Below are 22,460 nucleotides of genomic sequence, written 5' to 3' on the forward strand. Positions count from 1 at the left end.
CACCCCTGTGGAACTCTGACATTATTATATCAGAGTCAATGACATGAGTCCAGACTAACACACCTGTGGAACTCTGACATAATTATATCAGAGTCAATGACATTGGTCCAGACTAACACACCTGTGGAACTCTGACACTGTTATGTTTGAGTTTTAATCAATGACATGAGTCCAGACTTACACACCTGTGGAACTCTGACATGATTATATCAGAGTCAATGACATGAGTCCAGACTAACACACCTGTGGAACTCTGACATAATTATATCAGAGTCAATGACATTGGTCCAGACTTACACACCTGTGGAACTCTGACATTATTATATCAGAGTCAATGACATGAGTCCAGACTTACACACCTGTGGAACTCTGACATTATTATATCAGAGTCAATGACATGAGTCCAGACTAACACACCTGTGGAACTCTGACATTATTATATCAGAGTCAATGACATTGGTCCAGACTAACACACCTGTGGAACTCTGACATTATTATATCAGAGTCAATGACATGAGTCCAGACTTACACACCTGTGGAACTCTGACATTATTATATCAGAGTCAATGACATGAGTCCAGACTTACACACCTGTGGAACTCTGACATTATTATATCAGAGTCAATGACATGAGTCCAGACTAACACACCTGTGGAACTCTGACATGATTATATCAGAGTCAATGACATGAGTCCAGACTAACACACCTGTGGAACTCTGACATTATTATATCAGAGTCAATGACATGAGTCCAGACTAACACACCTGTGGAACTCTGACATGATTATATCAGAGTCAATGACATGAGTCCAGACTAACACACCTGTGGAACTCTGACATTATTATATCAGAGTCAATGACATGAGTCCAGACTAACACACCTGTGGAACTCTGACATTATTATATCAGAGTCAATGACATTGGTCCAGACTAACACACATGTGGAACTCTGACATTATTATATCAGAGTCAATGACATGGGTCCAGACTAACACACCTGTGGAACTCTGACATTATTATATCAGAGTCAATGACATTGGTCCAGACTTACACACCTGTGGAACTCTGACATTATTATATCAGAGTCAATGACATTGGTCCAGACTAACACACCTGTGGAACTCTGACATTATTATATCAGAGTCAATGACATGAGTCCAGACTTACACACCTGTGGAACTCTGACATGATTATATCAGAGTCAATGACATTGGTCCAGACTAACACACCTGTGGAACTCTGACATTATTATATCAGAGTCAATGACATGAGTCCAGACTTACACACCTGTGGAACTCTGACATTATTATATCAGAGTCAATGACATTGGTCCAGACTTACACACCTGTGGAACTCTGACATTATTATATCAGAGTCAATGACATGGGTCCAGACTTACACACCTGTGGAACTCTGACATTATTATATCAGAGTCAATGACATGGGTCCAGACTTACACACCTGTGGAACTCTGACATTATTATATCAGAGTCAATGACATGGGTCCAGACTAACACACCTGTGGAACTCTGACATTATTATATCATAGTCAATGACATGAGTCCAGACTTACACACCTGTGGAACTCTGACATTATTATATCAGAGTCAATGACATGAGTCCAGACTAACACACCTGTGGAACTCTGACATTATTATATCAGAGTCAATGACATGAGTCCAGACTAACACACCTGTGGAACTCTGACATTATTATATCAGAGTCAATGACATTGGTCCAGACTAACACACCTGTGGAACTCTGACATTATTATATCATAGTCAATGACATGAGTCCAGACTTACACACCTGTGGAACTCTGACATTATTATATCAGAGTCAATGACATGAGTCCAGACTAACATACCTGTGGAAATCTGACATTATTATAACAGTGTCAATGACATGAGTCCAGACTGACACACCTGTGGAACTCTGACATGATTATATCAGAGTCAATGACATTGGTCCAGACTTACACACCTGTGGAACTCTGACATTATTATATCAGAGTCAATGACATGGGTCCAGACTTACACACCTGTGGAACTCTGACATTATTATATCAGAGTCAATGACATGGGTCCAGACTTACACACCTGTGGAACTCTGACATTATTATATCAGAGTCAATGACATGGGTCCAGACTTACACACCTGTGGAACTCTGACATTATTATATCAGAGTCAATGACATGGGTCCAGACTTACACACCTGTGGAACTCTGACATTATTATATCAGAGTCAATGACATGAGTCCAGACTTACACACCTGTGGAACTCTGACATTATTATATCAGAGTCAATGACATTGGTCCAGACTAACACACCTGTGGAACTCTGACATTATTATATCATAGTCAATGACATGAGTCCAGACTTACACACCTGTGGAACTCTGACATTATTATATCAGAGTCAATGACATTGGTCCAGACTAACACACCTGTGGAACTCTGACATTATTATATCAGAGTCAATGACATGAGTCCAGACTTACACACCTGTGAAACTCTGACACTGTTATATCTGAGATACAGTCCATACACATTTCAAAGACAAAATCCAGTGGTGCCTCCTTTTTCTCAACACAAAAGGCTATAATGCTGGCTTTACTTGTCCTTGTGGTAGCTATTGTGATGTCGATGACTGATGATGACTGTGAGTATTTACATGTTATTCAACACAAAGGCAAATCTAAACGTTTGTATTTTCACTTTTTTAAGTTTTTCATTGAACACATCATGTCTCATTTCGTGAAAATATGTACATTAGTCTATTATGGGAAAATCTAAGCGCGCTTACAAGTACATTTCTTAACAGAATTTCATGAAACTTTGTACATAGGTTTGATCTGGAATTATCTCTGAAATATTTTCTTTTCATAAGCAGTACCCCTTATTTTGATATATTGACGATAGTGTTCCACACTAAAAAATAACTGCATAGGCGCTCACACATGTTTATTTCTCAACATACTTTCTTTATTTAAGGGGCTTTTACTAGCTGTCTTTTTTACTTTAAACATCTTAAACAGAAACAATTTTGCGCAATTTTAAGAATCTTTACACTTTATAACTTGAAGAATTTTTCATTTCATCCTGATTCACACTTAATACAGTTAGAATCTATCTTAACATCCTCATTCACACTTAATACTGTTAGAATATATCTTTTCATCCTCATTCACACTTAATACTGTAATCCTCATTCACACTTAATACTGTTAGAATATATCTTTTCATCCTCATTCACACTTAATACTGTAATCCTCATTCACACTTGATAGTGTTAGAATATATCTTTTCATCCTCATTCACACTTAATACTGTACATCCTCATTCACACTTAATACTGTAATCCTCATTCACACTTGATAGTGTTAGAATATATCTTTTCATCCTCATTCACACTTAATACTGTACATCCTCATTCACACTTAATACTGTACATCCTCATTCACACTTAATACTGTTGAAATCTATCTTAACATCCTCATTCACACTAACATGTAATACTGTACATCCTCATTCACACTTGATACTGTACATCTTCATTCACACTTAATACTGTACATACTCATTCACACTTAATACTGTTGAAATCTATCTTTACATCCTCATTTACACTTAATTAATATAGTCTCTTATATCTTTTAAACAGCGATATTTTCAACGCTGTCACAATCTGCAGTCATCACGATATTTGAATCATTGGTGCAGATCTGCGATGCAGTACGGGAAAAGATTTTACACCATCCTTTCTTCATCGATGTTGGTAAGTTAAGCCACACCGATAGATAAAAGATAACTTATACATATATAGATAAAACAAAATGGCACATCCCTTGATAGCTACATCATGTCGATCAGTGTGGACCCGTTTGAACGATAGTAAAACTGTATCAACACAAGCTTAAACGAGAAACCACAAAGTATTGTCGCATCCGCAATTATCTACGCCCGACTTGTCACTTTACAGTAATCGATGGTATTTTACATAGACCGATTTATATCGGAAATACGTTATAATCGGTAAAACCGTTTGGGTATAGACAGATACAATCGTCATTAGCAAAATAGAAAACGATGGACTGCGAAAAATATGTTTCATTACAACTTCGGTTTTCAACACCCAAGTTTTCAAAATTGATGACATTTGTCTGCATTGAGGAGTGTGCAAAAGAGATGTAATATATTTATTGATAAACAGGTTGGGCACGAACACCATAGTTATGTATAACACATCCTTATTTGTTAGTTCACTTCAGTTTGAGCTTGTGTCAGTATCCCGTGTCGTTGTTGACTCGTTAAAGTGAGCATCACCAGGTAACATAGTTTATATCTTTTTCAGCTTTATCTACGTTCTCGTTACTCTGGAGTAAACTGTTGTTCTCTGTAGTTACGACTGTACTTGCAATTGACTATTTGGGTATGTATGTACAAAGTTTAAATATACATTTTTATTGATATCGATTATAGGAGTATGTATATATTATGTATAAATAGACATTTTCTTGATATTGATTTAGGGGTATGAATAAAATGCTTAAATTGATCATTGTGTTATTATGTTATACATCAAATAAATAACACAATGTATCATATGCACTATGAGTTGGTGATCCGAAGATAAAGATTTAAATTTTCTGTCGTAGTTGTACGATGATGAATATTTATAAAATGTGTACAATTCGCACCCATGTGTGTAAATATATTGCGATCAAGGAATTCATTTCATTTAAAAGACGACTTCAACATTGATCTTTTGAGGATATCGGGCCGACCGTCACTTTTTTAAGATGTGGCGCAGTGGTATAAGCTGCGAGTGTGTGTGACCAGGCGATGGGGTGCCGTAGAGTCATCAAGTTGTCTTCCTTCGTCAATTGTGTTGCTATGTTAAAACTATTGTTTTGTTTGTGACGATCCCCCTCGGACCACAATTAATTCGCCAAGGGCCTATTATAGTTAATTGGTATGTAGTGAATGTGACATATGGGTTGGCATTTCAAGCATAAAAATGCTTCTTTATCAAAGGGATTTATAGGATTTTAATATATTAATGCTATCCCCGGATTTGCTAATTAGATGGCCCTTAACGTGAGTCCTTCCTACTAGTAAATTGTTATAATGTTTAATATGTCAAAAACACCGGGAGTTTTCATACAGAAACGTGGTTAAAATCAACAATAGTTCGTAAATGCGTAACATTTAAGTGGGGGAAACAACTTATAAATATCTTACTTTACATATCGAGTCAACAGTTTCTTGTTTTCATGACGTACAAGTAAGTACGTACTTCAGCCTGTTGTTTGATGAGTATTTGTCCTGATCAGCGTTTTAGCTGTAATGGTCACATTTTAGCTAGTATGGATGTCCCACTTTAAAACGCAGCTGTGTATGTTTTTCAATTCCATTTATGTATTTTATAGTGAATTCTAGCATCACTGTCAGCATATATCTCCGTGTTCTACTGTTGGGGACTATCCTTACGCTTTGTGTACGACGGGCACATCACTGGCTATTCAAAGGTAATATAGTACTATACAATACTGTACAATGTATATTTACCTGACTTATAGTACAGTGTTTATATAGGTTATCTACCAAATAAAATATAACAGGTATATAGTACATTGTTAATATAGGTTATCTACCAAATAATATACATACCAGGTATATAGTACAGTGTTAATATAGGTTATCTACTAAATAATATATATACCTGGTATATAGTACATTGTTAATATAGGTTATCTATCAAATAATATATATATACACCAAATAATATATATATAACTGATTTATAGTACAGTGTTTTTATTGGCTATCTATCAATATTATATACAACTGACTTATAGTACAGTGGTTACCTGTTAAGGAAATATGAGAGCTGAGGGTTCATATTGCTTATTCCTAAAAAAACCTTACGGGATGTTTCTCTTACTTCACATTTAGGTTCCACTTGTACTTGTTATCATATTATTAAGTAGAAAAGAAGAAAAAAGAAACATTAGAGGGGAGATCAATCTGACAATAATTTAATAACGACAATTCAATGATTGGCGTCAAGATCCCTCTGATATTTCTTGCTTTACATAAAGTAGCAGAGTTTATGCAAACAAGCATTTGACTCATTTATGTTGTCAACTTCATATCCAAGTAGTATATTGAATCGAAGTACATGTATTTTTTTTTAATTATTCATTCATTGTCACCGACTAATTGTTAAATGTTGAAATATTTTTCTAGGTAGGAAAGAAGGTCGGAAAGTGTCCGAGATCACTTACAAAGATGAATCTGAGGAGGTTTACAACCAGTCCCGCCAACAAAACGAGGAGGTCGCTTTCCTGTCGATGTGGGACATGGGCGGGGACCTGGCCTTCCAGGCGACTAACGCTGTGTTTGTCAGCGCCCACGGAGTCTACATAATCACATTCAGGGCCATAGACTACTTCACAGACGATTTACAGATTGGTAAGTAGTCATGATATATCATGATAGATATAAATTTAATATTTATATATTATCAACACAATTAAATATCCTGCTTCAATTTCAATTGCAACAAATTTTATTGACATAGAAAGAAGGTCGATATGATTACACATCAGGCATAGCCTATCTAAGTCTTCTCCTCTTTAGCAACAACATGTGTAAAGAAATACAGACAAATATAATGTATATGTACACATTGATATATTACAAATTGACCTTAGGGGAGGTAACTCCTTGAGGTTCTTAGACTTGGATTATTATTCTATCAGTGAATAATACAAAGCAATAAAATATCAATAATCATATTGATAAACTGTTAAACGTGAATATTTGGTGAAATTGAATTTATCCCCCAACAGATACAGCTTGCTGGTCAACCAGTGTAAACCTACTTATTATCTGATAGGAAAAAGGGCATGGATGTACCTCGTTTATTTTGGATTCCTACGTCATAAGGATTACTATAAATAACATTCCATTGCTGGTTGGAGTAGCTGTTGCTCTTCATCTAACTTCTTATCATACTAATCATAGTTATGTTGGTCTGCAGTCTCATTTGGCTACTCATTACTCCAGAAGAAAAATTATTTGAATGAAGATAATGGTTGATCTTGAGCTTTATTTTTTTTAAAGAACTTTCTTCCATTAGATCATTATTTTCTACTCTTCACACTACCATTTCTTATTCCAAGATTCATGATTGATGTTATCTTGTAATGAGAACTTTCTTTTCAAGGAAGGCAATTGACCCATTGGAACAAATTGTGCCTCTCTGGTGGCTCAATGGTCTTTGTTTTCATACAAGGTTAAATATTGAATAGCTTAGCTAGTAATATAGACCTTACAAATGCGTATCATGGTCGATTTTATTACGAATTATCCTGTTGGTGCTTGTTGATATACCACGTGGTTTCGTTTTCACCACCCTTTCATCTGAAATTGTGACTTAACCAGGATTTAATCAAAATTTGTTCAGCAGAAGTTGTTGATGAAGCAGACGACGCTTAATCTTCCTGAACACATGGTCTGATTATGTACTTTTTCACACAAAGTTTTTTTTTTTAATATTTTGCCCTCGTTTTATCGGTTTTGAGTTTAAATAATGTTATCGTTATGCTTTCGGTATTTATTGATTATGATAAAAAAAGTGCAAGGAATTTAGATTAAAGCGTATAATATATAAAGACTTAAAACAATAACATTGGAAATATCAAAATCCAAAATAAACCAATAATGAAAGGCTTCGTCAACTTATGTTACATACATTTGTCCAGCCATACTGACCAAACCATCACTATGTAATCATTTATGAAAATCCTATTGAAAGGTATAAGAAAATCTATTTCCGTACTATATGTTAAATCAAGATAGAATTATCGGAATTTTAAGAATGTCATATATACAATGTATAAGGAAATACAATTTGATGCACATTAATACAACATATACATGATGGACAATTCCAATGGTAGTATCACCATACTCAATAAAGATGTTGTCACCCTTCAGAAACTCTAAGAATGTCTTCCTCAATATAGACATATTCAAGTTTAGCTATATTGAATTACATCTCTATTAAAAAAAAAACAACAACAAAAGGACAAAAACAAAAATTCAATGTAAATTCCATTAATTTAATTATATCGTTACGAACATAGAAAGTTTATCGTAGATGTTCTCTGTACAGATGACCGCAAAATATACATCGAGGGAATGACATAACAAATAAACCTTAATTATCTCAACAGAAAGACTGAAAAACTGGGTTCGAAACATCGGAGCATACTCCTCTCGTGTGTACAATCCGAGTAAACTCAGGACACATCACCCACCAATCATAATAATCGGTACACACATGGATCAGGTCAACGCCAAATTTACGGTAAGGACTGTTATCATAGTACACGGACCAGGTTAATGCCAAATTTACGGAAAAGACTGTTATCATAGTACATGGTCCAAGTCAATCAGACAATTTAACAACAAGGTTTGGAAAAGTAGAGACGTTACTATCTAGAAACTTGAAAGTAAAAGTGAATCGAGGTATCAATCTTATGATGGAACTTAGTCTGAAGTTTTCAAGGTCCTATGGCTTTATGCGATCGATTAAGTATGAATTATTCAAGGTCTCGGGGCAAGATTCGATCGGTAATGTCAAATATATATTTATAACAAATCCTCAATGCATATCAAGAAAATATTTTAAACTGTTTCATATATTAATGATCTACATACTGCTGCATATAAGTCAAAATGTGAATTTTATGGCGTATTGCTTACACAAGTAATGTAATCGTCACTTCCTTTTATTAATGTCAAATATACCTCTTTGAGTGCAATTGTGGTTTGTTGTCCGTTTTATTATAGAACGAGACTGCTGATGAGAAGGATAATCGACTGCAGAAGATGCGATTAAACATATGCAGCATCACTGAACTTACAAATGCAAAGAAAGAGGAAGGGTTTGTCTTCCTCCGATTCTGCACTGTTGATAATTCCATACACGACGATCCGGCTTTTGAGAAGATAAGAGAGTACATCCTGGAAGCAGCAGTGTACCAGGACCAGTGGGAAAGAGAACTGCCAGGCTCATGGCTTGCTCTAGAGAGGGAGATTCTAAAACAACGAGAATGGAAACACGTTATGACAATTCAAGAGATCAAAGAATTGGATGACCAATGTGAATATCCCATTGGTGATGAAGAAAACATCAAGATGTTTCTGGAGTATGATCAGTGTTTTTAATCATAGTTTTATGTTTTACAATCTTCTTTATTACGAGCAATATTTTGAATACTATATATTTAAGGCTTGAATGTTGCTTTTGTCGATTTCATTGGGTGATGAATTGAGATAAATTTGATAAACTGCCTCGGAGTAAATGTTGAATGTTTCTCGAGAGCAACTCAATTCATCATTATATGAAATCAAAGCAACATTCAATCCTTACATTTCTGTTAACTTTTTTTCTTTTCTTTTCTGATAAATTGTAGAAGTACAAGTCTTCAGTTAACAGAATGTGTTCAAGTCTAATGGTTTGCGTTAAAAGAGGATGACCAAACAGTGTTATCAAGACAAACATACGATTGAGCTGCACATTTACCATAAAACAGTATCTAAAATGATTATATTGAAATATTGATTTTGTCGATGAATTGATTTGTTATAAAAACTCCCCGCCAGCTGCACTTACTCTACATCGTTTTTCTTATGCGTAGATTGATGTTAATCTGGTCAAATTCATGGAGAAATAAAACCTATTATATTTGGTGGTTTCATTGAAACTAACATGAGTAGAAATTTAAATAAAATTAAAAGTTGACTCCAGTGTCAAGTTTTGGCGAAATTATTACATACAGACATTCCATTGTAGGTACCTCCACTCCACCAGATCTGTGTTGTACTTTCGCCAGTACGGAAAAGTGATAATTAATCCTCAGTGGGTCATCAACGCCTTCAGAGAAATCCTAACAGATGAGAAGTTCCTGGATCCTAATGACCTCCTCCTCACGGCTGACTTAAACAAATACTCACAAAGCGCTATCCTGACAGTGGATCTCGCAAAGACCCTGTGGAAGTCGAAAAAGGATGGTTCGTACATTCAGCATGTCGACATTCTCTTCGCTTTCTTGGAAGAGTTCGGTCTCCTGGTCAAGGCCTGTCTTGGTCAGGACCAACAGGGAAATCCGATATACGATGATGACTACACCGTCCCAAGCAAACTCCAAAATATTCCAGACATGAATCAAATCTCTGATCTTCTCAATGCCAAAGGGACAGTTTGTTCTCGAACGCTGTGCTTCGTATTTCAGGATGTCTTTACTCCGCAAGAATTGTTCGAACGAATATACGCAGGAGTCATCAAGGCATTCCGACCAGCGGAGGAAGACTCTGGAAGAAGGCCCCACGACGCATGTCGCTCAAAGCAGATCTATAAAGGACTCGGATGCTTCAAGATAGACGATCTCTGTAACATGGTCGTTCGGACTCAGTGGGAACAGTCTGTGATAGCGGTCACGTTGTTTACGACTTCGGAGCCTCGGATACCAGAGGACACCGGATTGAAAGTTAGACAGACTCTGGAGACAATTATACGACACACTCTAGAGGTGAGCCGCCAGGATCACCTGAGGTACCGACACCAGCTTCACTGTAGATTTTACCTGGAGCAATCAGACAGTCCACGAGAGGGAGACGGAATAGTCAGGGCAGCGAGAGGTCTGTCCTGTCAGGGCGTGGACTGTTCTGGGGCCCACGTCCTCACAAAACGTGACTGGCACGTTTGGTTTCCAGTTTCTGAGACGGTATCTGTACGTAAAACCGATTATATTGTTTAACATTTCAAAAGCATATTACAAATGTCTTTTTTGTTTATGTGCCCAAAGTCTATATTAATGTACCAAATTATTTTATTCATGTTCGAAATGTCCTTATTTATCTTCCTAATATCTTAATCATATTCCTAATGTGATTATTTATATTTTTCAATGTCTTTATCGTATTCCCTATGTCTTCGTTATATTACTAATGTCCCTTTTCCTATTCCAAATTTCCTTACTTATATTCCCAATATTTCTATTAATATTCCCAATATCCTTATTTATATTCTCTATGTCTTTAATTATATTCTTTATGTCCTTATTATATTCCCAATGTCCTTTTTATATTTAAAAAACCCCTCTTATTTAAAATCTTAACGACTGTTTCTATATTCCCCATGTCTTTATTTATATTCCCAATGTTTTTTTTTTTATCTTATTCCAATGTCTTTATCCTATTCCAAATGTCTTTATTATATTTCCAATTGGTTAATTTATATTCTCAATGTCCTTATTTATATTCCCGAAGAACTGACATCCAAGAGGGAAAAAAGCGTTAAAATAAATTAAGGAAACGTTTTATCTGAGTTAAATCTCAACAGTCGGAAATTCAAAATAAACGAGCAAAAATCAAAATATTAGCCAAACTGGTGACGTATACTTGGTATTTCTTAAAACACTGTTAGATATCCTCTATATCTTCCAAAACCAAATGTGTATCAGTATTTCTGACGACCTATTTAAGTCGCTTCCTACATATCAACACTTTTGGCAAAAACTGAACTCGATTTGATATAGACTTTATCAAATCATCTATTTGATAAGTTTTGCACATTTATCATTTCATTTTTTTGCAGCAAGCCGCGAACAGTGGAAACGCAGCTAGAGAGTATGGTATGTCTAAGTTATCAATCATTGCATAGTTTAAGGTGATATATAAAGTATAAATATTTTGTTTTGGTACATATTTACACTCTTTTATTCGTTGTTCGGGTAATGCCTCATCTCTTTGTTCGGGTATTTATTGGCGTATTTCTCTTATTCAAACATGTTTCATTTTTCCCAAGAAATAATGTATGTGGATTTTTGTACAAAGGTATGAATTAATTTAAGATCAACAATTGCCGCTCACGTGTATGCTGTTTTGTCCGTCTCTTCCAAATTCTTCTTCTTGTTTTCAAGTCTTGCAGTTATTGCGCGCGCACAAACGACAAAACTGCTCTGTCGCCTTTACAAGACAACAGATACGACTGGGATTCAGAAAAAAGTCACGCGCTGGCTTTGTGAACACTCATTTGTTGTTATCGCGTCACGCGCTGGCTTTGTGAACACTCATTTGTTCTTATCACTAAATTGTAATCACGCGGAAACGCCAGCGCGATTGTAATATCACTTTTGGCATGATTAGAAACAGAATGTGATGTTCTTCACTGCTAGGACTCTCAGTTGTACTTGACCCTCAATTAAAAGTTAAACCTGTCTTATGTGACTTTCCAGGGGAACCGGTCAAAAAGGTCACATAAGACAGGTGTTTACGAAGCACAGGTTAAGATTTTTGGTTTATAGTCTGAGGTAAAGACAACAAAGAATAACACTCTGTGTTTATCATGTTTATTATTTACTTTCAACATAAAATCTTCCTCACGTTCACGTGATATTTCATTTTATTCATATCACGGAATACGTAGATATGTGTTTATGATTTCCGCATATCTAATCTATAAAGATCTTTTACATTTTTTTTCATGAAAAGATGTCAAAATGTTTTAGTTCTGTTTACTTTATATACATTTTGTTCACCAGTTCTGATTACTTTATCCAGACTCTGAGTTGCTGACGGACAAAGGTCTACAAGAAAACTTTGCTGTGCATCTTGGAGCTAGCTGGGAATGTGTAATGACGTGTCTGGATATTCCTAGGTACACAGTTGACCGGATTAAGATGGATAATCCGCATTGCACTCTTACCCAGATAACCAAGGCCTTGATCCATTGGCGTGACACCTTGTCCGCGGACATTTCGGAGGAGGAAATGTTAAGAGCATTGTCAGAAGCTTTTCGAGAGTCTGGGGCTGACAGAAACACCATAGATAAGCAGCTCGAGCTGTTTGTCAGTTAAGGTACACATTTAACATTTGAATATCATTTATAAGAAGTAATTTTTTTGGCTTTCATTTATTTTGGCAAAAAGATTCGCAATATACTTAATAATAAAGCAAGTTTATATCGATGATTTGTAATATTCTTCGAAACGATAAATGGTTAATGAAGATTCAAGAAATAGGAAGAAAACCCTTTTATGAAATGCCATATAAAACGCATAGACAAATCAATACTGCTAGAAAGTGCTTGATATTTGCTGTCTAATACCACCTCCCCGCAATTAAATAACCTGCTTCGTCACCCGACTAATAGATGGTGACACATTTGTTTACGTACATGTATGTAGATAAATTTATTCGAAGCGTTAATTATTTTACAGACTTGAAGAAAAGAGACTTCTTCGAGGAAAAATACCGCGTTTGAGGAACATAACAACAAGATGAGGTTAATACATAGAACTGTACTTGCTTGCCAGTTGTGTTTAAGTGTATAAAGATACTACTTTATACAAACGTGTCAACAGGTACACGTATTTCCTGTCAAATTGTTTAGAGTTGATGACATCAAAGATTGCTAAACAGACAGAAAAGATATCAACGACTTTCAGTAAAAATTTATAGTTAGACACAACAGAGCCGAAAAAAAAAATTAACCGTATCTTACAGCAGTGTCGACCCTCTATGTCTCGTCATTCATGTTAGGGACATCATAATGATAATTTGATATTTAAGATTAAATTATAGTTTATATACAACGAATTTGCTTCATGCCTTATAAATTACTTATTACCCTATAGTTTTTATTGTGTGTATACATGTTTTGTTTTTGCCATGTGTATGTGTATCGGTACATGTTGATATGTAAATGAGATAAGAAGGATGTGGTTGATTGACCAATCAGCGTCCACTTTGGGGGTCACCCTGTTGGGGATTTTGCACCCCCCAGTATAGTTTTCTGTGCCTTGCAGCAAGGAAGTGTTCTGCGTTTTTATCTCGGCTTTTCAAGCTCTTCTTCTCTTCATACGTCGTTATTTTCCCAAAATAATCGCTATAACTAACACTATTCTTCGGTGAACTTTTTTGGATGGTTACGTCGTTGTGGTGATCGTGAAAGTTTCCAATCTTCACGAGTCTGGAGCTACGCCATTTTGGATTTAACTTTCTCAGAAGAACAGTTCGTAACTGCCTCCCCACAACTGTAAGTGACGTGTTTTATTAAGCTAGAGACTCCCACGTTGTTCGTGTTCTGTGCGGTGTTTTGTAAACACTGGATTAGTACGTAAACTTTGACCTCTCGGCCTCGTGAACTCTCACAGTCTCCATGTCACCATTATGGGTCCGAAGCGTAGGAATGCGAGGCCTTTGCCTTACGATCCAGAGCTTTACGAAAACTGGACGATCGCTAGGTTACAGGAGGAATTACGATCCAAAAACATCGCTTTTAAAGCGGGTTCAAAACGTATGACATTGGTAAAAAAGTTACGGGAAGCGACACGCTCGGAAACGAGGACTACAAACCCCTCCGCTCCCCCCAGTAGAGGTGCGGTATACCACAATCCACCGCGGCAAGATGGCGTCACGGAAGTAGCTGTATCTACCGGTGATTCTACAACTAACTTAGATCGCCTGGTTAACATCGTTACAAGTCTCTCGGAAAGCGTCGCAACGCTACAAGACTCTTATATTCGACTGGAGAACAGGTTGGGAAATACAGAGAATGAAGCACGAGACAGGCGACAAGTTGCAGCCGCAGCTGGCAGCTCTAGTCAGACAGCTGTCGACTCTCTGAGGCTACCGGTGCCTACTTCACCAGCTGATTTTACTTTGGACACAGCTTACAAAAGATTTGAGGAATCGGCCACTTCTCAAGGTGAGATCAGTGAAAGAACTAGATTCGGCTATGTGTCTCAATCGCTGCCCTTAGTAGAAACTATTTCCCCTGCTTTACGTCACCAGATAATTACCGGTAGGGATGTGAATTTGGCAGCGCTTTTAATTCCGTACTTCGTTGGCAGTAGCGACCCAAACGGCCACTCTAATGATAAACCCGATGTTAGACTGTCCAGGAATTTAACTTTGAATGAATTCATCTTAGCTTTCGGGGTGTACAAACAGGTCATGTGTTCTGTCTACCCGTCTAGACGTGTGGAGTTGGATCTCTACGAAAGAGACCTAGTTGACATGGGCACCAGATACACGGTCGGATTCTATGACTATCATAGGCAGTTCTCTGCTAGGGCAGCTGCTCAATTAAGATACAACAACAAGCCTGTAGACTGGTCAATTCGGGACAATGTTTTCTTTTGTAACATTTTCACAAATCAACGCCCACTTACATGTGATTTGTGTGGTAGCCCTCTGCATGCTACAAGCTTCTGCCCCAATTCCGCGTATGAACATAAGCGCCCAGGACCTCATAATGAAGGGCCCAAGCAAGCTAAACATGCATCACACAGGAACAGCTATTCCTCTGCAGTAGACGGTCACGGTCGCCCGCGAGTATATCACGAAGGTCGCGAGCTATATAACAATTTTAATGGCCAATTTGGGTGTAATATGCCCTCGTGCAGCTACTCTCATGTGTGCTTAGTATGTAAGGGGAGCCACTCAAAGTTCGCGTGCCCTTTAGATGTAACCCGGTCTCAAAACAAGAAGAAATGAAGATTTTAGACTCCCTGCAGGCGACTACACCCATTAATATCAATGCTTTAAAATCAGCTTTGGACGGCCATCCAGATTTGGAGTTTGTGACTTTTCTTGTAGAAGGTTTGTCCCAAGGTTTTGATACAGGGTTTCAATCTTTACCGTGCTTTTCCTATGAATGCCATAATCTGAAATCAGCCCTAGCTGATCCGGAAAGTGTTGCAGACCTAGTTACAAAGGAACTAGACAGAGGATACTTGCTGGGCCCATTTGATTTTATACCATTTGATAAGTTTCGAATCAACCCCATCGGCCTCGCAGAACATAAGTACTCTAAAAAGAAACGGCTTATAGTGGATATGTCAGCACCCCATCAAGACGAGGAAAATCCCAGTCTCAACAGTCTTATCGATAAGATTACATGTTCTTTAAAATACACTACTATCGATGATGCCATTTCACTCATAAAGGAATTAGGTCTCAATGCCTGGCTTATGAAAACGGACATCACGGATGCGTTTAAGTTGTTACCAATAAAACCAGAGTTGTGGCCTTATCATGGTATTAAGTGGGACAGGAAATACTATTTTTTCAAGCGTTTAGTTTTCGGTAGTCGTTCCAGCCCCAAACTGTTTGATACTCTCTCTCGGGCGGTTTGTTGGATAGCGCGCAACAAATATAGGATACAACACATCATGCATCTTTTAGATGATTTCCTTGTCATTGAACCAGTGCATGTGGACGCGTCAAGAACTATGAAAAACTTTCTGGATGTGTTTAGAGACCTAAATATACCTATTGGAGCACACAAAACTGTCGGACCGGTTAATGTTTTAGAATATTTAGGTGTGTTCTTGGACTCTAAGTGTATGGAATCCAGGCTACCAGCTGATAAAGTTGCCCGTATTTCTAGTGTTTTAGAGTCGTTTGCTTGCAGGAAGTCTTGCACTAAGCGTGAGCTACTTAGTTTATTAGGTCACATGAATTTTGCCACCAGGTGTGTGAAGCCTGGGAGGTCCTTCGTGTCTCATCTTATATCTCTCTCAACGACTGTGCGCGAGCTTCATTACCATGTAAAAATCACCGAGGAATGTCGTTCCGACCTTAGTATGTGGGCTCATTTTCTAAGAAATTGGAATGGTGTTTCCTTTTTCCTAGACGATCATATAACCTCTTCCGCAGATCTCCACTTGTTTACTGACGCTACAAATCAAGCTTTTGGTGGAATTTATAGGAATCAATGGTTTAAGGGAGTGTTTCCAGAGGAGCTTAAACGTGATCAACCTTCCATGGCTTTGTTTGAACTTTACCCCATTGTTATGTCGTGTATGCTATGGGGTCATCAGTGGACCAAGAAGCGGATTTTGTTTCACTGTGACAATATGGCCACTGTTGATATTATTTCCAAAGGGAGGTCCAAAATTAAGAGTATCATGAGACTAGTACGAACTCTTACCTACTATTCAGCTATGAACAATAATGTAGTACATGCTAAGCATATACCTGGGTCAGAAAATAACACAGCTGATGCTATCTCTCGTTCGCAGATGGATCGCTTCCGACGCCTGGCTCCTCACGCAGACATGCATCCCATTCCGTGTCTTCCTCTGGAATCCCTTTTGATGAACTAAGCGAGGAAGTTGATCTTCTGTGGGACTCCGCGCTGAGCCGTAGCACTCGAGCTACTTACCAGTCAGGACTGAACTGTTTCTTGACTTTTGTGCTGATGCAGGGGATAAGCTTCCCTGTGAACTCTTTGCCTCCTATCAACGAGGATCTGCTTATACCTTTTGTTACCCATTGTCAGAAGGCTCTACTTTTTAAGTTTGACACCATTAAATTGTATTTAGCCGGGATAAGGTTTAACTATATTAAAAGCAATCTAGGTGACCCTACTGCGAATACCTTAAGATTGACTTATATTTTGCGTGCAATTAAGAAGACGCAGGTAAATACCTCTTCTAAGCGTCTTCCTATTACTCATGTTTTATTATCTAAAATGTGCACTGCTATTACTCGGCATGGTATGTTTGAACCGTTCATTGATCTTATGTTAGTTTGTATTTTCAAAACAGCATTTTATGGTTTTTTAAGATGTGGTGAATTTACATGTAAATCATTGTGGGATAAAAACTTTATTCGTATTTGCGATATTAGCATCTTGCCTGATTTGTCATGTTTTACTCTCACCTTGAGATCTTCCAAAACGGACCCATTCGGTCAAGGAGTAGATGTCAATGTATACGAAAATAGTGTTTTAACACCTGTGGCTACTATGAGTGAATATTGCGTTTTCGAACCACTTCAGATGCTTTACCTACTTCTCCTTTGTTTGTGGAGCGGAGCTGCTCTTCTAGACCACTCATGCGTCATACTTTTTTATCCTATTTAAAGGAGACTCTGACTCGGATTGGCGTTGATAATCAGTCTTTCAATGGTCATTCCTTTCGTATCGGCGCTAGTACCTCTGCTGCAGCAGCTGGGGTTGAAGATCATGTTATTCAAACCCTAGGTCGTTGGTCATCTGATTGTTTTATACGTTATATCCACACTAATCCTGCTACTATCCGTCGAGCCCAGCAGCAGATGTCTTCTTGACTAATGTTTTATATTATTCCATTTATATTGTTATGTTTGTATGCTTATAGATAAAGTAAGAGCTAAGATATACTTAGGACGTTGATATTCAGGTTTTTATCAGTTTTTCCCATACTATTTTATTGGGGGCTCTCACTTTATGTTGAACCTTCGTGTCACTCTTGTTTTAACATTTCGTTCAATTTGGCTTTTAATTCATGGGGAATTTTGCCCCCAATATTATAATAGAATATATTCTATGACGGTATGCTCCAGCTTCTCTCATATCGTTGAGGGTCTAGCTAGCATATACAGCTTCTCTCATATCGTTGAGGGTCTAGCTAGTTATTGTATATTCTATTCTCATTCAGCATCTCCAGATTCGTTTCAGAGTCTAGCAGCTTCTCTGGAAGCGTCCAGGGTCTAGTTGTTTCTCTGTATCCTTTGAGTCTCGATCTTATAGCTGCTCTGCAGGGACACCTCAGAGTCAATTTGTTAAGGTTTTGGTATTGAGTGAGTAGCCCCTGATACGCCAAATGTTATGTCTTGTATATATTTATATATTACTGTAGTAAATAAACAGGTAAACTGTTCTTGTGTGTTTCGTTGTATATAAAATGATAATTTGATATTTAAGATTAAATTATAGTTTATATACAACGAATTTGCTTCATGCCTTATAAATTACTTATTACCCTATAGTTTTTATTGTGTGTATACATGTTTTGTTTTTGCCATGTGTATGTGTATCGGTACATGTTGATATGTAAATGAGATAAGAAGGATGTGGTTGATTGACCAATCAGCGTCCACTTTGGGGGTCACCCTGTTGGGGATTTTGCACCCCCCAGTATAGTTTTCTGTGCCTTGCAGCAAGGAAGTGTTCTGCGTTCCCACCCGCCATCCCCTGCAGCACCTTCTTTTTGTATATCTATGTTCACTATTGAGTATTATAATTCTATGTATACCTTATAGTGTGTTTTTTTTTCAGCTATTTCAAGCTGAAGTCTCGTGTATAAGAGCTCCAGTAAACACGTGTCCTCCTACCTTGGGTTGTAGTTTGGGTTACTCACTCATAATTGGGAAATAGCTTTATATGTTTAGGTTTTTAATTCATGGCTTTTAATTCATGGGGAATTTTGCCCCCAATATTATAATAGAATATATTCTATGACGGTATGCTCCAGCTTCTCTCATATCGTTGAGGGTCTAGCTAGCATATACAGCTTCTCTCATATCGTTGAGGGTCTAGCTAGTTATTGTATATTCTATTCTCATTCAGCATCTCCAGATTCGTTTCAGAGTCTAGCAGCTTCTCTGGAAGCGTCCAGGGTCTAGTTGTTTCTCTGTATCCTTTGAGTCTCGATCTTATAGCTGCTCTGCAGGGACACCTCAGAGTCAATTTGTTAAGGTTTTGGTATTGAGTGAGTAGCCCCTGATACGCCAAATGTTATGTCTTGTATATATTTATATATTACTGTAGTAAATAAACAGGTAAACTGTTCTTGTGTGTTTCGTTGTATATAAACAGAGGTTTAATCCCTCTAGGACTCGTCCGTGATGATAGGGACATCCTACAGCAGTGTCGACCTTCTCTGTCTTGTCAGTGATGTTAGGGACATCATACAGTAGTGCCGTCCTTCTCTGTCTCGTCAGTGATGTTAGGGACATCGTATAGCAGTGTCATCCTTCTATTTCTCGTCAGTGATGTTAGGGACATCATACAGTAGTGCCGTCCTTCTCTGTCTTGTCAGTGATGTTAGGGACATCATACAATAGTGTCGACCTTGTATGTCTCGTCAGTGATGTTAGGGACATCATACAGCTGTTTTATCTCTCCAGGACTCGTCCGTGATGTTAGGGTCATCCTACAACAGTGTCGTCCTTCTAGAACTCATCAGTGATGTTAGGGACATTCTACAGCAGTGTCGATCCTCTATGTCTCGGCAGTGATGTTAGGGACATTATACAGAGGTTTAATCCCTATATATCTATATATGCTAAAGATTTATCATTTTTTGTGTTTACATCTTTATGATCGACTACTTCACGTTCCGAACTACATACCTAAGTATCGATTATTGTATGTTTAAAAAAGACATATCTATAGCGATTTATATATGGCTTGTATTTATGTGGTTTAGGCTTAATTTTCTAATTACATCCCATTATATTATATATATATCTATATATTTATATAATTAAAAGTATATAATGTCCTTGTGATGGATATACATAATAATAATAATAAAAAAACACAAACCAGAAAACCACATGCGCTTTCAAATGCTTTGGGAGCAAGCTCTTCTGGTGTAAAATTAAAATCAGGAAATTAAAATCTATATCTTCGGATCACCAACACATAGTGTATATGATACACTGTGCATAGTAATAGTAATATATATATATATGTTCATTCATATGCTAGGTCCTATCTCTAGGACAGAATTTATATATGCTATACCTGTTGTTTGATCTTTTTTCTTTTTTGAAATAAAATTTGTTGAAATTGTAAATTGTACATCTAATTACTGCTACACTAATCCTACACATTAGGTATCCAGTCCGACATCGGGATAGAGTAGTGTGGTTGTCGGAGTAGATAAATACAGACTACATCCACATTAGGTATCCAGTCCGACATCGGGACATAGTAGTGTGGTTGGCGGAGTAGATAAATACAGACTACATACACATTAGGTATCCAGTCCGACATCGGGATAGAGTAGTGTGGTTGGCGGAGTAGATATATCCAGTCAGACATCGGGACAGAGTAGTGTGGTTGGCGGAGTAGATAAATACAGACTACATACACATTAGGTATCCAGTCCGACATCGGGACATAGTAGTGTGGTTTACGGAGTAGATAAATACAGACTACATACACATTAGGTATCCAGTCCGACATCGGGATAGAGTAGTGTGGTTGTCAGAGTAGATAAATACAGACTACATACACATTAGGGATCCAGTCCGACATCGGGACAGAGTAGTGTGGTTGTCGGAGTAGATAAATACAGACTACATCCACATTAGGTATCCAGTCCGACATCGGGACAGAGTAGTGTGGTGGTCGGAGTAGATAAATACAGACTACATACACATTAGGTATCCAGTCCGACATCAGGATAGAGTAGTGTGGTTGTCGGAGTAGATAAATACAGACTACATACACATTAGGTATCCAGTCCGACATCGGGACAGAGTAGTGTGGTTGTCGGAGTAGATAAATACAGACTACATCCACATTAGGTATCCAGTCCAACATCGGGACAGAGTAGTGTGGTTGTCGGAGTAGATAAATACAGACTACATACACATTAGGTATCCAGTCCGACATCGGGATAGAGTAGTGTGGTTAGTGGAGTAGATAAATACAGACTACATACACATTAGGTATCCAGTCCGACATCGGGACAGAGTAGTGTGGTTGGCCAAGTAGATAAATACAGACTACATACACATTAGGTATCCAGTCCGACATCGGGACAGAGTAGTGTGGTGGTCGGAGTAGATAAATACAGACTACATACACATTAGGTATCTAGTCCGACATCGGGACAGAGTAGTGTGGTGGTCGGAGTAGATAAATATAGACTACATACACATTAGGTATCCAGTCCGACATCGGGACAGAGTAGTGTGGTGGTCGGAGTAGATAAATACAGACTACATACACATTAGGTATCTAGTCCGACATCGGGACAGAGTAGTGTGGTGGTCGGAGTAGATAAATATAGACTACATACACATTAGGTATCCAGTCCGACATCGGGACAGAGTAGTGTGGTTGTCGGAGTAGATAAATACAGACTACATACACATTAGGTATCCAGTCCGACATCGGGATAGAGTAGTGTGGTTGTCGGAGTAGATAAATACAGACTACATCCACAGTAGGTCTCCAGTCCGACATCGGGATAGAGTAGTGTGGTTGTCGGAGTAGATAAATATAGACTACATACACATTAGGTATCCAGTCCGACATCGGGACAGAGTAGTGTGGTTGGCGGAGTAGATATATCCAGACCGACATCGGGACAGAGTAGTGTGGTTGTCGGAGTAGATAAATACAGACTACATCCACAGTAGGTCTCCAGTCCGACATCGGGATAGAGTAGTGTGGTTGGCGGAGTAGATATATCCAGACCGACATCGGGACAGAGTAGTGTGGTTGTCGGAGTAGATAAATACAGAATACATACACATTAGGTATCCAGTCCGACATCGGGATAGAGTAGTGTGGTTGGCGGAGTAGATAAATACAGACTACATACACATTAGGTATCCAGTCCGACATCAGGACAGAGTAGTGTGGTGGT

General features: G+C 37.8%; 2 protein-coding genes across 2 annotated transcripts in view; both read left to right on the forward strand.

Moving 5' to 3' along the window:
* The first annotated feature begins 2,451 nt into the window (after positions 1–2,451).
* Positions 2,452–14,233, forward strand: LOC117328279. The gene is made up of 11 exons (XM_033885795.1): positions 2,452–2,662; positions 3,665–3,778; positions 4,355–4,432; positions 5,433–5,531; positions 6,253–6,477; positions 8,247–8,380; positions 8,866–9,224; positions 9,872–10,808; positions 11,675–11,711; positions 12,640–12,936; positions 13,299–14,233. Exons 1-10 carry the CDS (start codon positions 2,605–2,607, stop codon positions 12,933–12,935), a joined length of 2,337 nt encoding a protein of 778 aa, XP_033741686.1. The 5' UTR covers positions 2,452–2,604; the 3' UTR covers position 12,936; positions 13,299–14,233.
* Positions 14,228–22,460, forward strand: part of LOC117328516 — a 29,340-nt gene continuing 21,107 nt past the window's right edge. Inside the window, exons 1-2 of the mRNA XM_033886053.1 lie at positions 14,228–14,788; positions 17,109–17,891. Of these exons, the coding sequence (XP_033741944.1) occupies positions 14,251–14,788; positions 17,109–17,891 (1,321 nt within the window). The 5' untranslated portion in view covers positions 14,228–14,250. The remainder of the gene's footprint in view (positions 14,789–17,108; positions 17,892–22,460) is intronic.

The sequence above is a fragment of the Pecten maximus genome, chromosome 5 (assembly GCF_902652985.1).
Source record: "Pecten maximus chromosome 5, xPecMax1.1, whole genome shotgun sequence".
Classification (NCBI taxonomy): Eukaryota; Metazoa; Mollusca; class Bivalvia; order Pectinida; family Pectinidae; genus Pecten; species Pecten maximus.

Excerpts from the sequence above, each read along its gene's own strand:
- LOC117328279 (XM_033885795.1), top strand. The coding sequence starts at position 2,605 with ATGCTGGCTTTACTTGTCCTTGTGGTAGCTATTGTGATGTCGATGACT. Across the intron at positions 9,225-9,871 it reads AACATCAAGATGTTTCTGGA|GTACCTCCACTCCACCAGAT; the intron begins GTATGATCAGTG and ends ATTCCATTGTAG. Across the intron at positions 10,809-11,674 it reads CAGTTTCTGAGACGGTATCT|CAAGCCGCGAACAGTGGAAA; the intron begins GTACGTAAAACC and ends ATTTTTTTGCAG.